The 16,016-nt window shown below is 37.7% G+C and overlaps 1 protein-coding gene across 1 annotated transcript; it reads left to right on the top strand.

The window, feature by feature from the left end:
• The first annotated feature begins 1,886 nt into the window (after nucleotides 1-1,886).
• Nucleotides 1,887-2,843, top strand: MAGEB16 (MAGE family member B16). The gene is given in 1 exon segment (XM_017543866.2): nucleotides 1,887-2,843. A coding segment is annotated over 1 exon segment (957 nt).
• Nucleotides 2,844-16,016: the final 13,173 nt, after the last annotated feature.

Raw genomic sequence — 16,016 nt, 5'->3', positions numbered from 1 at the left:
TACTGTCTTCATCTTCAGGGGTCTCAGGAAGTGAGTGTCATGGCCTGAATAGCAGCCCCAAGTCAATATAGGGGTAGGTGCATAAGGGGTACCAGGAGGCTAGGTGAAGACACAGACTTAAGACTGAGAGATGTCTAATCTCTTCCTTTACAGTTGTCACAGGGAGATGAGATTTTTCTTTTTTTCTGGCAGAAGTGGCATTAGCTATCATAAGGTGGGGACTGAAGCCCAACCAGTAGTCAAAGTAAGGACCCTGAGTGAGGTCTCAGGGATCCACCCATCCCAGATAATTGGGACAAGAACGTAGCCCTGCTTAGCCCTGCTGTCGGTTGTGACAGGCTGTGGGCAGGGTTCTCAGGCTGAGATATCTTCTTATTTCCTGTTCAGTGAACTGAGGATAACAAAGGTTTTGGTCTAAGGAAGTGATATCAGGTCCCAGATGCTTCCATTAGTCAAGGAAGGACCTTATGTGAGGCTGATGGGAACACTCACCCCAGAATGGAGTTAGTCTCCACAGAGGCATGTCCTGCTTATTTCATACACTGGAGTCTTATGGAGGTGGTGGTCTTGAAATGAAAACAAAAGGTACAAATAAGCATTGGATTGGCTGTCCAGGAAGTGCAAGGAGTTAACATAGAGATGCACAGTAAGGGCCAATAGGAATCCACTCCAGGATATATATCACCAAAGAGCTTTGATAACTTTTTCAGTCCATGGATCCTTGAGCAGGGATCAGATGACAAGTACCCACTCTCTTCTTTTTTGAGAGTTTCTGTCCTGTGAGGTTCTTGATCAGTGTACTTGTGTCATATCAGATTAGTAGACAAAGGAGGCCAGGATCTGTGAAAAGTCACAGTAAGGACCCCAAGTAAGGTCCACAGAGTCTGTCCACACAAGAACAAAGAAAGCTTCACAGTATCTAGCCTTTGTTAATAACACTGTGAAGCCCCAGTAGTTGGGGATAGGTAGTGTTCTTTATAACTTCCTTCTCAGGCAACTCAGGGAGATGAGATATTCTTGATGGCGGAGAGTGTGGCGTTAGTTAGCATACCTCATCACTAACCAAGTCAAGGAGCCTGAATGAAAACTGAGGGCCACCCACTGCAGAAGAGTAGGGATTATGAAGACTCAAGTACTGTAATTTTGTCAGCCCAAAAAGGGTATGGGTAAAGCTGTAAGGTGGAGGTGATACCTCACTACCTCCTCCAGGATCTTGAGAAGGTAGAAGCTTTTGTCTGAGGGGGCAACACTAGGTTAACAACAACAAAAAAAGGATCCCACCCAGGACCTGCCTGGATTCAAAGGAAGGTACCTGAATAACTGAGGGGACTACCCACACCAGTACAGTGGTTTTCACGGAATCTAGATCCTGCTGTCAACCCGGGTAAACTCCAGGTTGGGTAACTGGAAGAAGTACCTGACACTTCCTTCTCAGTTGTCATAGAGATTTGACTTTGGTGTTGGGGGCACAGCCTCACATTACCACAGGGGAAGTGACATAGGCCCTATCAGATGGCAAGCTACTAGCACTTCTGTCCAGCAACTGATGATATTACCCTCCTCAGACCAAAAGTTCTACTGAGCCCAACTGCAAGTGTCTGCTGTGAACCTGAAAATTCTCTTGTTGCGTTGGCTGGCTGCACCCTGAGAATTCTCACTTCATCCTTCAGGTTCTTGGTAGACCCAGAAACCAGAATAACAGACCTGTGAGGCTCTATAATATTGCTGTCGGGAGAAGCCTATAGGCAGTGGCTTCTATCAGAGCCACTGCAGTTGAGTTCACCAGCTGAGGACATTTATACCCTTTCTCTCTCCCTTAGGCAGTGATTCTTTATTGCCTGCCCTCCTGTCCACACTCCTGCCTACTGCCACCCACAAGGGTCGTCATGTCTCAGGATCAGGGGAGTCCATGAAGCACACATGATCAACTCCTTCAGACCCTCAGTGAGACCCAGAGTCTGGAGGTTGCCCAGGTCTCCAAGGCTATGGAGGAGACCTTCCTCTCCTCTTCCCATCCTCTAGTGCCTGGCAATCTGAAGGAAGCTCCTGCCGCTAAGGCAGAGAGTTCTCTTGAGGGTCCTCAGAGTTCCTGCTCCTCTTCCATTGCCATCACAACCACCCCATCCAGTGAATCTGATGAGGGTTTCAGCAGCCAAGAAAGGGAGGTGGCCACATCAGACCCCGAGAATATGCCTGCAGATGCTCTCGACCAGAAAGTGGCTTTTTTGGTGAATTTCATGCTGCAAAAGTATCAAATGAAAGGGCCAATAACAAAGGCAGATGTGTTGAAGATTATCATCAAAGATGATGAGAGCCACTTCTCTGAGATCTTCCTGAAAGCTTCTAAGTGCCTAGAGATGATCTTTGGCCTTGATGTGAATAAGGTGGACCCCACCACCTGTAGCTATGGCCTCTTCATCAAACTGGGCCTCACCTATGATGAGATGCTGAGTGGTAAAAAGGGTATGTCCAAGACTGGCCTCCTGATCCTTGTCCTGGGTGCGATCTTCATGAAGGGCAACCATGTCACTGAAGAGGAAGTCTGGGAAGTACTGAGTTTGACAGGAGTATATTCTGGGAAGAAGCACTTCATCTTTGGAGAGCCCAGGGAGCTCATCACCAAAGATTTTGTGAAGGAGAAGTACCTGGAGTACCAGAAGGTGGCCAACAGTGATCCTGCACAATATGAATTGCTGTGGGGCCCAAGAGCCGAGGCTGAAACCAGCAAGATGAAAGTCCTAGAGTTTTTGGCCAAAATTCATGGGACTCACCCAGATTCTTACCCATCTCAGTATGAGGAGGCTCTGAAAGATGAAGAAGAAAGAGCTCGAGCCAAAATTTGAGTCAGGGCTGACTCTAGTTCCACAGCCACCGTGAGTTCCAGTGCTGTGTCTGGTAGCTTCTCCCACACCTAGTGAAGTCAAGGATAGCTGTTTTAAGTATCATTTGCAGAAAGCAGTTGGTGTTCAAGGATGTAGGTCCAGGGTGGGGCTGGAGGAAAAACAGTATATATCATCTGTGTCCCTATTCTGTATGTGTTACTTGACAATTTATTCTTTTATTTTTTAATGGATATATCATTCAGATGCTGTTTCTTTTAATAGATATTTAGGTAGCTTCCAGATCTCTAAGTTTTGAATAATATTGGTCATCCATTTAATGCTTTTCATGAGGTTTAGTGGCAAAAGTTTAGCTAATTTTGTCAAACAGATTGGGAAACCATCTATATTGTGTCTTGATATAGGATGACATGACATTGCTAAGAACTCTGCTTTTAAACATCTGTTTTATGTTTTTTCATGAGATTTAGTAGCAAGAATTTTGTTAATTTTGTAAAGCAGATTGGGAAACCATCCATCTATACTGTGTTCTGGTATAGCATGACATAACATTACTATGAACTTTGCTTTGAAATATTTGGAATAAAATACATAAAAGATGATCAATATATTTCTTACTGAATGCCTTTTAGTTTTATGTTTTGTAAAATTAAATGATATATGCATTAATTTGCTTAACTTAGAAATATCTGAAAAATAGATCTCCATAAATTGCACAGCATGCTTACTGTCTCCTTTATTCCCCAAATCTTAATAAGCATTTTCTCTTTGGTAATAATCAGAATAATACTGGAATGCTAGGATAAACAAAGCCTAGGACATTTTCATATAGTTCTAACTTATAGGAATGGAAATCTTATGATGGTGGTAAGATATTTTCTAATATCTAAAGGACAAATAAAGGGAGTTAATAGATGAGTTGGGGGAATCCATATGAGACTGTCAAATATAGATGCCTTGAGGCAGAGAATTTTGGGGCTTTGAGAGATTAGAATGCTCAATGAGTAGTAATTTTAATTTAATTTGGCATGGTGAAAGATGAGGCTGAGAGAGTGATATCAGGTATCAGACCTCGAGACGGTTTGTCTCGTAGTTGAGACCCAAAAGCCTGGTATGGAAAACTCCTCATCACAGTCACTTTGAGATCATGGTTTAACCAGAGAAAAATCATCCAGGGAAGGAATGGAAATTGTTCTGCTCTTGTCCTTATGTCATTGAACCTAGTTCACAAGTCTTGTTACATGCATTATCTTGAGTTTTTGAGAGATAGCAGTGACACTTTCTTGAGGCGACATACACTAAAACCACTGGGTTGGTAGTCATTACCCTGGGCAAGGAGAACCAAGTACCACTTCATTTAAGGGATATTTAAAACAGGTTATCTTCAACATATTTTAATTATGTACTCTAAAGAATTTTTATATTTTCGATGGGGGTGAAATAAATGAAAACAAGGGTAGTTTGGATAGAGGCAAGGTTTTGGTCCTTATTAACTATTCTAGGAGTTTCATCAGCTAAAGAAAAAACTCTCGCTCTCATTATTGAAGGATATATTTCGAAATGGAAAAAAAATTGCTGAGATTCAGCAACATACTGTCAAAATGATTTGCAAATGAGCTAGTGAATATAATCTTATTTGGCAAAGCATCTACTAGTTTTTAGGCTATAACCCCAAGAAACAGGATTTTGAAAAACATCTTGATAGTTGCAGTAGAATTTTAATGGGATTTCTTGTTTGACACTGTCTACTGACCATACAAACCAGTGAATGAGCTTACCTTAGTGCTTAAAAGCCGAAGCTTCTCCTATAAGTAACACGTGAGAAAAGATCATCAAAATAACTATGCAAACATCTATGGTATCTCAAGTCCTGAAAATTCTAGAGTCCTACTAGGCAGTAGAATATAACTTCTTGGTAGACATGATACCATTGAATAATATTAATTGATTAATTTTTAAAAATCTAGGCTTTCACTGTGCATAATTGCACCTCTGTTGATGTTCAGGCATTTTTAGTCAGGTGATAGATAGCAGAGAATCCTAGGTCAAGGTTTTGCCAATTCACCTGTGGGAAATCAAAATATGCAACCCCAATATATGTTTCTTTGACGTATTTTGAGATGGCTAGTCAAAGGAGTTGTATAGCTCTGAAAATAGCTCTGAAAAGCTGTCCTTTCTTAGGGAAGATTTACAACTGCAGAAAAATCTACATTAGTAAGGCAAACAGGATGCTTGACAGAGGCTTTCTCTGAGGTGCCTTTGTCTGCCTAAGAAGATTCTAAAAAAGATTCACTCACAGAAAAAGGAGGCTAAAGGTCTGATACTTCTAAATCTCTTACAGAGAAACTTTTGACACAGGATACATCTATTCTTTCTTAGGACTGGTACCTGGGACACTTGATCTACGTAACAAGAAAGCCTTTGCTTGCCATGCTTCTCTTCAACCTTATATAATTTGGAGGAGTTTCAAGCCCCTATCCTTTTCTGTATGGTATAAAAGTTTCAGTTACCTGGCCCTTCTTTGAGTTTCATATTTTTTGTAACACCAGTGCTCTTGCACCTTAATACATTTTATGACTTTTTTTTCCTGTTAATCTGTTCATTGTCAGTTTATTTCAGCAGAATTAAAGACTCAAACCTTCAGAGGAGGAAAAAGAAATTTCCTTCACCTTTACGAAAAGTAATGAGAAAATTCTCAGTATATTCTGATTATAGTGGTTACTGAAAAAAATAGCATAGAATTATACTTTTGAGCGAAATATGGTAAGCCCATGAGGCAGATATTTACAGGATCCTTTTGACAAATAATTATGATGCTGTATTAGAAAGCGCTTGTTACACAGTAGGAGAATTGCTTGAATCTTGGAGGCAGAGGTTGCAGTGAGCCAAGATCATGCTACTTGTTAAAGAAACTAAGTATGGCCTGAAAAGGACTCTGTACTTCTATATTTGAGTCCTACTGGATGAAATGTAACCTAGCTTAATAGTCAGTTAAAATTGAACACCTAACTTAGTAGTATGCAACCGTGACAAAAGCTGAGTGTTGGCCAATCCCAGCGGCCATACTTCAACCACTCAGAGACTGTAGAATGTTCAAACTGCCTTAAAATGAGGCAAATGCTGAGTTATAAGGAATTTCCTTGTTTTCTGTACCTTACTTTCGATTCCTATACCTCACTTTACCATTTTGTCTATAAATTTTTTCTGACCATGAGGCATCCCTGAAGTCTCTGTGAATCTGCTGTGATTCTGGGGACTGCCCAATTCATTAATCATTCATTACTCAGTAAACTCCTGTAAATTTAATTCAGCTGAAGTTTTTCTTTTATCATACTGCACTCTAGCCTGGGCAACAGAGCATGACTCTGTCTGAAAAAACAAAAAAATTCTAACAATACAGATAAGTCACAATTTCTACTTGTATGGTATTCCCTTATAATTCAGGCCCATCCTCAGAAATAATCACAATAAATAGGGTATATCATTTTAAAACTAATGCTAGGTTTTCTCATACATAGATGTGCTACAAAAACGTATTGTAACTTTTAATCAGAATGGCTAGTGAGTTGCATATTATTTTGCCATATGGCTTTGCTACTTCATAACATGAATGCAGGATCTTTCTATGGTAATACACATAGATGTACTTCACCTTTGTAACTATCCAGTAGCATATATGTGCCATGATTAATTTAGCCATCTCTTTCCAATGGGCACATCATTAGTTTATCCGTTTATTGCTATAACTTATAGAACTGAAATATTCCAAATGTAAAATATTGAGCTACAGTCTATTGTTCTGATAGCAAAGTGGAAATTAGGTTAAAGTGGGCAGTGTGTGGAGATTTTAAATTTGTATAAATAGTGTAAATGTTTCATCCCCCAAATGTTTACCCATTCATATTATTAACAAATAATTGCATGTAAATATTGTAAATGCACATTTTTTTTTTATAAACCAAAATGCTTAATTTGAGTGCTTCTCAAATTAGATTCAATTAGAATGACCAGGTGACAGGGAATGGGGTCAGATGAGACACTCCCTCCTAGTATGGGATGAGGATCCAGGGATAAAGCAATTTTCAGGGTTCATGAAGGAGACCACGTGTGTTAACAAAAGTGGTCTCTTTTTGTCTAGAGTGCCCAGAGCATGCTGGTAGTTACAATTCTGAATGCAGATGATGTGGTTTGGGTGTGTCCCCGCCCAAATCTCACCTTGAATTGTGATAATCCCCAAGTGTCAAGGGTGGGGCCAGGTGGAGATAATTGAATCTCAGGGGCAGTTTCCCCCATCCTGTTCTTGTGGTAGTGAATAAGTCTCACGAGATCTGATGGTTTCATAAATGGGAGTTCCCCTGCACAAGCTCCCCTGACCTCTGCCGTGTAAGACGTACCTTTGCTTCTCCTTTACCTTCTGCCATGATCATGAGGCCTCCCCAAACTGTGAGTCCATTAAACCTCTTTCTTTTATAAATTACCCAGTCTTGGGTATGCCTTTATTAGCAGCATGAAAATAAACTAATATAGCAGAGTTTGGTGTAGGATGGAGAAAGGACTAGGAGAGAAGGTAGGGAATCTGGGTGGAGAGTCCAGGGCAACTTAAATGACTAGGTTTGGGGAATCTCTGGATCATAAGTGATAGCTAGATGTTATATGGTTATCAGAGTGGACAGGTCTACTGGATGAAAAAACCAGAGGCATTACAGACACCCACCATCCTTTAGAATGTCCCTGTCCACTGTCAGGCAAAGCACAGTTGTCTCTTCTGCAATATCCAGTAATGTTATCGATTATTTCTAGGAAAGCTACATGTCTTGACTACTCTGTTGGTCCACTGAACACTTGCCAGTTTATCAGGACTTGGACCTGTCTTGATTAATGCTGAAAATGTATATTTCATCCTTTGTACAGTAGACCCTCTCCACTGTGATCAGGAATATGAAAATGGTAATGAGTAATGAAAGACATTTGAGACACATCAAAAATACCAATGAGCAGTGGAAGGCAGTATCCAACTGTAAGGAGGAAATTAGAAAAGATTTACCCTAGTACTAATTTCTTCAGTTTCTTTGTAGATACTGGGCTTGGCAAGGACATGTCTCTTAGAACAATCCAGAGAGATTTATACCCTGTGAAGATTGTACTCTTCCTTTCTGAACTGACTAGGGGAAAATGAGATGTGAGGGGCCCAATGAAGGAAGCATCACACATTGTACCCAGACAAAACTGGGGTCCACCTGCTGGGTCTCATGGTCCAACAAGATGCAGACAGACTGGGAAAGGAGAGTTTATTTCTGTAACCAGCCCCAGGGGGAAGGTTAGGGAGATTCACCAGACCAACTCAAAGTTACAAGTTTTTCTTCAGCATTTATATACATTTAAGATATATGCCTACATGCGGGTGTGCACCTGCAAGAAGGAGTGTTTTACTGAATCTATATCTAATCTTTAGGGTCTGGGGTCTGGGAAGTTTCTCTAGGGCCTTGGGAAATTTTCTTAATCATCTGGAAAGTTTCTCTAGAGACTTGGGACAAGTTTTTAATCTTAAGTGGGCCCTGATACCAGGTGCATGTATAAGAATGCTTTTATCATTCAATCAGCCGTTAGGGTCTGAGAAATCCCGGAGAGGGTCTTAATGGGTTTGTTTACACATTCCAGCCCGTGTATTCAGTCACCATTTTCTCTGGTTCTTTAGTGTTTAATTTATGCATTCCTCAGAATTATAGTAAAGGGTTAGTGGAGACTGGCTGCTCTGGTTGCCAATGGAAACCTAGCTGGCCAAAATATCACCTTACTGTGGGCGTCTCTAACTCTAAGACGGTGCTTAAGCCTGGGGAGGAGAGATCCATAATGATATTTCCAGGGAAAGTTTCCCAAGGGAATTCTCAGTTTAGGTCAGCAGTTACAACTTAACACATAGAGTTTCTTTCTTGGATTCAGAAGAACTTGCCAAATAGTAAGCTCCAAATTTTGAGTATTTAAATGTGAGCCTCTGGTACTTTAATTCACTCATTCCTTCATTAATTCATCTAGCAAACAATGTCAAACATATGCTGAGGGTGCATCATGGACCATAAATGGGAATGTGTTGAAAGATGAAAATCACTATTTACAAAATTTAATGAGAACTCTGGTAATTACCAAGAAAACTTACTGTGTTTCTGCTGGAGTCTCTGACTTTGGCTTCTCTGAAGATTTGAGCATCACAGCTGCTCAAATACTTACAGATATCATTTATAAAAGGAGTTAGCTTTTTAAAATTAATTTATTTATATCTGATGCTCATTAAGAAGCCAGATAATTTTAATTCTCATATTTATCTACAACATAGTTGTTGTCACTTTCCATTTTTAGGAAAGAAATTTTGGAAATCATAGTAGAGTCCACATGAGCTGTTACCATTTGATATTCTTGGAGCTGTCAACCAACCCTGAGATCTTAAGGAAGCCACTCAGTCTTATTGCATTTATGACACTGAATATATCTATTCCACCAGCTTTAGTATTTCATGAAGCAGAAGTGACAGGTGGTTAGAAAGAAGTCAAACTATTCTATAGAAGGAGACAAAATATTGGAGACACTTCCTCTTTTGCAGTGAGAAAATTCTCCAATAAATATTACAGCTCTTCTTTTAATTAAAATGAAATAATTCAATACAAGAAAATACATCTCAATATTTGCTAGCAAAAAAATTAGAAGGTGATTGCTATCTTGTCTCTAAACCCACCCTGTACTTTTTGAGACAAGAATGTGTTTTTTTTTTTTTCCAATTTTGTAACTTAACATTTGTAAACCATCACTCAGACCCTTACTGAGACAATGAAATTACAATATTATTTCAAGGAATGATAATTACAAATCAAAAATAAATATCCACAATCTTTGTAGCAAAAGTATAAAATTTTTTTTCTTCCCCCAAAATATAAGTAAAAATATGCAAAACAACCTGTTTTGCATATAAAAATACAACATGTTTTGTATATAAAAATATACAAAACTAATTTGTGTTTTCTGAAAGAAATAAACATGAATTTGACTTTACTAGTAAATTAATTATTACATAGAATAATATTACATCAGCTTATGTTGTCCTGAGAAGGCAGCATGAAATCTATTTAACTGATTGATAATTATATGAAAACTAGTAGAAGGTACAGTCTTACATAAATAATTTAAAATTTATGCTAGAAAATATTTCCTAAGTGGTAATAAGAAATAGGAAAAGAATTGAGGTCAATGTACCTTGACAAGAAATATTTTCTTACCAAAGAGAACACTTGTAATAAACACAGGTATATTTCTAAGAAATATTATTGCCACCAGGCTCATAAATTGTATTTTCAGTTTCTTCTATGAATTAAAAACTGTATTTCTACACAATTAGCAGCTTCCATAAATTGAAAAAATATGTGTGGTGGTAATTAGGCCTGGTGAAAGAGCATTTACTTTCTTTTTCGATGTCTTTATTTGAATCCAGTCTATCTGGATGTATAAATTGCTTCTTAAAGGAAAGTTGTATAATTTAGATCACAAGTTTCTACTTACAATGTCATTCCTCTTGAGCATGAATTGGATCTCAAGTGGCATGGAAAAATGAGACCTTCAAACATGTTTAGCTTTAATCCTTTATTTATCCTAACCCATTTATTTCTTCAAGGAGAATGCAAGGCTGTCATTTTATTGCAGGTTGTGATTGGAGATATTTTTCTTTTACTCTTCTAGAACTTTTAACTACAGGAACATATAGATACTAGCAATGAATTTGGACTTATAAAAAAATTTGAATTTTTCTTAAGTGCTTAATTTAATGTGTGTTTAGGGCCAGGACATTTTCATACCTCTGTTAGTGCAATGGTAGGTAAGTACAATGAAAAAGCACCACCGTTTGGGGAAGGTATTAGAAAAACTTTTACATTATAGCCAAAAGCATGAGCATCATGATTGCATTTGGGTCACAGATGACTTTATGACTTTTACTGGCATAAAAGCATGGCGTAATTTTTTTTTAAATGAATCTTTATTTTATTTATTTATTTTTTTCCCATTTATTTATTTTATTGCATTTTAGGTTTTGGGGTACATGTGAAGAACATGCAAAATTGTTGCATAGGAACACACGTGGCAGTGTGATTTGCTGCCTTCCTCCCCATCACCTACATCTGGCATTTCTCCCCTTGCTATCTCTCCCCAGATTCCCACCCCCCACCATCCCTCCCCTATTTCCCCCCAACTGACTCCAGTGTGTAGTGCTCCCCTCCCTGTGTCCATGTGTTCTCATTGTTCAACACCTGCCTATGAGTGAGAACATGCGGTGTTTGATCTTCTGCTCTTCTGTCAGTTTACTGAGAATGATGGTTTCCAGGTTCATCCATGTCCCTACAAAGGACCCAAACTCATCGTTTTTGATGGCTGCATAATATTCCATGGTGTATATGTGGCATGGCGTAATTTTAAAGAAAATAAACATAAATGAAGAGCACATATAGATGAATTAAATGATATTAAAAGAGCTAAAATATATGCAGCAATCATTAAATTATACTAAAAATGTCACTAATTGGCAATAGTGCTGAAATGTAGACACAGCAAACAGTATATTGAGGTGAATTATAAGATCTTAATCTAAATGTTAACTATTAATTTAAAGAATTAAAATGTAAATTAGGAGTATTCTAAAAATACCACTGACCTCACAGTCTCAAAAACTCCATAGAATCGGTCAAATGTAAGAGAGAATACTATAAACTATAAATGATAATCAAAGTGATTAAGACAGAATCCCAGCATTAAAGAAATGCATAATTCAGTAAAAGAATAATGACAAGTAGACAAACCACAGTGTTATTAGGTAAAAGATGGGAAGATATTCAAACAAAAGCTCAAGGGAGGAAGTGACATTTGAAATAGGCCTTGAAGAATGCTAAAATGTTGAAAGGGTTGTTTTAGGGCAAGAGAAAACTTATATTCTATCAGAAAAGGAAAGTGGTATAAGGCAAGGGTGTTTTATTCAGGAAACAAAAAGAAGTACAATTTGAGTCATGCATAAGAAAAGAGAAAGCAAGTAATGAGTGGTAAGATTTAGGAGGGCTGGGGCCACATTATGAAGGTCTTGAATGCCAGGATGAGGGGTCTTATTTATGAACAAAGAATAACATGACAAGCATACCAATTCAGGCAGATCAGACAGTAGTGTTTGGGGGAAGTACTTTTTCCAAGAAAGCTATATTGAAAAGCAGAAAAAGTAATTATACTGATAAACAAGATAAATCAGAGATTGTGACAAATGCATTTGGGATGAAATACAAAAATGCAGAGAAATAATAGTAGAGATAATAGTCACAATGTACACTGGAGCCCAAAAAGGGCTAGGATCAGAAAAGGAGAGTGTTCTTTCTATCAGTTATATAGTGCCTAAGATCTTCTAGAAAGGAAAGAGGTATATGCTCACTTTGACATCACATAAACTAGAATTGGAATGAAAAGACTAGATATAGTGGGGGAAAATTATTAACTGCAAAGAAGTATTAACATTGTTGTAAGGCAGGAATACAAAGATGTATACATTGCCACCAATTCAGCCACCAACTCTGTCACTTTCAAAGTAAGAAGTTCTCTGCACTCCATGAAATGAAGATCTGTTATGTCTTAATAACATATAATCCAGTTACCAACTAAAAATAGTCTGGGCCTGACCTTGAAAACCCAAATGGTGTGAGAGCCACACAAACCAAAAGAAGTGTCATGTGGAAATAATACACTGATGACGCATGCCTCTCTAAAATGTATAAAAGCAAGCGGTACTCTGACCATGCTGGGCAAGTGCCATCAGGCCTTCTTAAGGCTGTGTCATGGGCACATCCTTAACCTTGGCAAAATAAACTTTCTCTTTTTAAAAATCTTTTAGGGTTGGAGGTACATGTGTAGGTTTGTTACATATGGAAATGTGTTACAGGGGTTTGTTGTACAGATTATTTCATAATCCAGGTATTAAGGCTAGTACCCAAGTTACTTTTTCTGCTCATCTTCCTCCTCTCACCCTCCATTCTCAAGTAGAACCCACTGTCTGTTGTTCCCTACTTTAGGTTCATAAGTTCTCATCATTTGGCTCCCACTTATAAGTGAGAACATGCAGTATTTGGTTTGCTGTTCTGCATTAGTTTGCTAAGGATGATGGGCTCTAGCTCCATCCATATTCTACAAATGACATGATCTCAATCTTTTTTATGGCTGCATAGTATTCCATGGTATATATGTACCACATTTTCTTTGTCCAATCTGTGATTGATGGGCATTTACGTTGATTCTATGTGTTCACTGTTGGGAATAGTGCTGCAATGAATATAGCGTGTATGTATGCCTTTATAGTGATTTATATTCCTCTGGTTATATACCCAGTAATGGGATTGCTGGGTCATATGGTATTTCTGCATTTAGCTTTTTGAGGAATAATCATACTGCTTTTCACAATGGTTGAACTAATTTACACTTCCACTAGCAGTGTGTGTGTTCCCTTTTCTCTGCAATCTCGCCAACCTCTGTTATTTTTTGACATTTTAATAATAGTCATTCTGACTGGTTGTGATGGTATCTCATTGTGCTTTTGATTTGCATTTCTCTAATGATCAGTAAAATTGAGTTTTTAAAAAATATACCTGTTTACCACATGTATGCCTTCTTTAGAGAAGTGTCTGATCATATTCTTTACCCACTGTTTAATGGGTTGTTTGTTTTCCTTTTGTACATTTATTTAAGTTCCTTAATGATGCTGGATATTAGATCTTTGTCAGATGTATAGTTTGCAATTTTTTCCCCATTCTATTGGCTGTTCATTTATTCCGTTGATAATTTTTTTGCTGCACAGAAGCTCTTAAGTTTAATTAGATCCTATTTTTCAACTTTTGCTTTTGTTGTGATTGCTTTTGGTTTCTTTGTGATGTAATCTTTGCCTGTTCCTATGTCCAAGATGGTATTGCCTAGTTTGTCTTCCAGGAATTTTATAGTTTTGGGATTTACATGTAAGTCTTTAATCTATCTGGTGTTGATTTTTTTATACGGTGTAAAGAAGGCGTCCAGCTTCAGTCTTCTGCGTATATGGCTAGCCAGTTATCCCAGCACCATTTATTGAATTGGAAGTCTTTTCTCCATTGCTTGTTTTTGTCAGCTTTGTTGAAAATCACATGGTTGTAGGTGTGGGATGTAGGTGTATGTCTGGGATCTCTATTCTGTTCCACGTACTCATTTTTGTAGCAGTACCATGCTGTTTTGGTTACTGTGGTACTGCAGAATAGTTTGAAGTTGGGTAATGTGATGCCCCTGGCTTTTTTTTTTTTTTTCTTAGAATTACCTTCATTTTGGGACTCTTTTTTGGTTCCATGTGAATTTTAAAATAGTTTTTTTGTAGTTCTGTGAAGAATGTCATTGGTAGTTTCATAGGAATAGCATTGAATCTATAAATTACTTTAGGTAATATGGATATTTTAATGACATTGATTCTTTCTATCCATGAGTATGGGATAGTTTTCCAATGTTTATGTTTTCTCTGATTTTTTTGAGCAGTGTTTTGTAATTCTCCATTGTAGAGGTCTTTCATGTCCTGGTTAGCTGTATTTCTAGGTATGGCAGAATAAACTTTTAAAATTGATTGATATCTGTCTCAGATACTTATGGTTTACAACATTAGTAAATCTATATATATATTTTTCCTATTAATCTGCCTTTTGTCTGTTGATTTTCAGCAAACCTTCAAAGGGTGAAGGGGACATTTTTTTGTTTCATGGCCCCTACAACACAAAGAATAAAAAGATTTTCTCGCAAACTTATAAAAATATGAATAAAGTAGAGATCAAAAAGGAAAAGATAAGGCTAGAATTAATTAGAAAGGTCAAGGAATCTAAATAACATGGTATTAAAATACTAAAAAGACTCTCTTCCTTTTTCGGTTTCAACCAAGAACACAATAGATTTCATAGGGAATACTGTGCCAAATTTCAAAGATGTTTTGAAAGAGATGTCAAAACTCTTGAATCCCTCAGCCACGTTGAGATTATAACAGAGTCAAGAACAATATAAAACATTATTTACTAAGCAAGAAAATAGCAGGTTAATCTTCCTTCACCTTTATTTTCATTTTAAACTGTTACTTTATTCATTTTCAGTTTGGAAACAGGTTGGACATCTCTATTCTAGAACAGAAATCAAAACAGGTCTTTCTCATTGAACATTTTTTTACTGTCTGTACATGGTGCTATGCCAGGTGCTTTCGTAAATAATGTTCCATTGAACTGCTGCAATAACTCTTGTGAATTGCATAGCCTTTTTTTTTTTTTTGAGGTGATGAATAGGTTAATTAGCTTGATTTGAGCATTCCACATTACATTAAAAAACCATCACATCATTTTGTATCCCATGAATATATACAACTATAATTTGTCAGTATATAATTTTTTTGTCTTGGATGTTGTTTTTAATTTTTTTATTTTTTTAAATTATACTTTAGGTACTGGGGTACATGTGCAGCTCATGCAGGATTGTTGCATAGGTACACACATGGCAATGTGGTTTGCTGCCTCCATCCCCCCGTCACCCACATCTGGCTTTTCTCCCCATGTTATCCCTCCCTGACCTCCCCAACCCCCCACTGTCCCTCCCTTTGCCCCCCGCCCCAACAGATCCCAGTGTATGATGCTCCCCTCCCTATGTCCATGTGTTCTCATTGTTCAACACCCACCTATGAATGAGTACATGCGTTCACCTTTATTTTTAAAGCCACATGACAATGGGGCACTGCCTACACAGCTCTGAGGAAAAGCAATGACTCCAAAATTTCATCCACAGTCAAGATGGATTTATATATGAAGTAAACAGAACTGCCTTTGCAAAAATTATAACAGTAAAAGAAATCTAACCTGACTCCACCGTGCTTCTAATTTTACAAGCTAACTGCCTCTGTTTACTCTAAAACAAAAATGGTAGCAGTCCTTTCCTGAAACTAATCCCCTTCTTGCTTGGGGACCAACATAATCATTATAAGACTAGTGAAAGTCCACAAGTTTAGGATTATGGGAGGAGTCTGAATTCTGTTAAGATATAGTCACAGAATTTGTAATTTTCCCAAAGGTTCCTATAGAAAACATGAGTATTGTTAAAATTAAAACATAGTAACAAAAAAACCCCATA

The sequence above is a fragment of the Cebus imitator genome, unplaced genomic scaffold (genome assembly GCF_001604975.1).
Source record: "Cebus imitator isolate Cc_AM_T3 unplaced genomic scaffold, Cebus_imitator-1.0 Scaffold161, whole genome shotgun sequence".
Classification (NCBI taxonomy): Eukaryota; Metazoa; Chordata; class Mammalia; order Primates; family Cebidae; genus Cebus; species Cebus imitator.
This window is presented reverse-complemented; position numbering and strand designations above follow the sequence as displayed.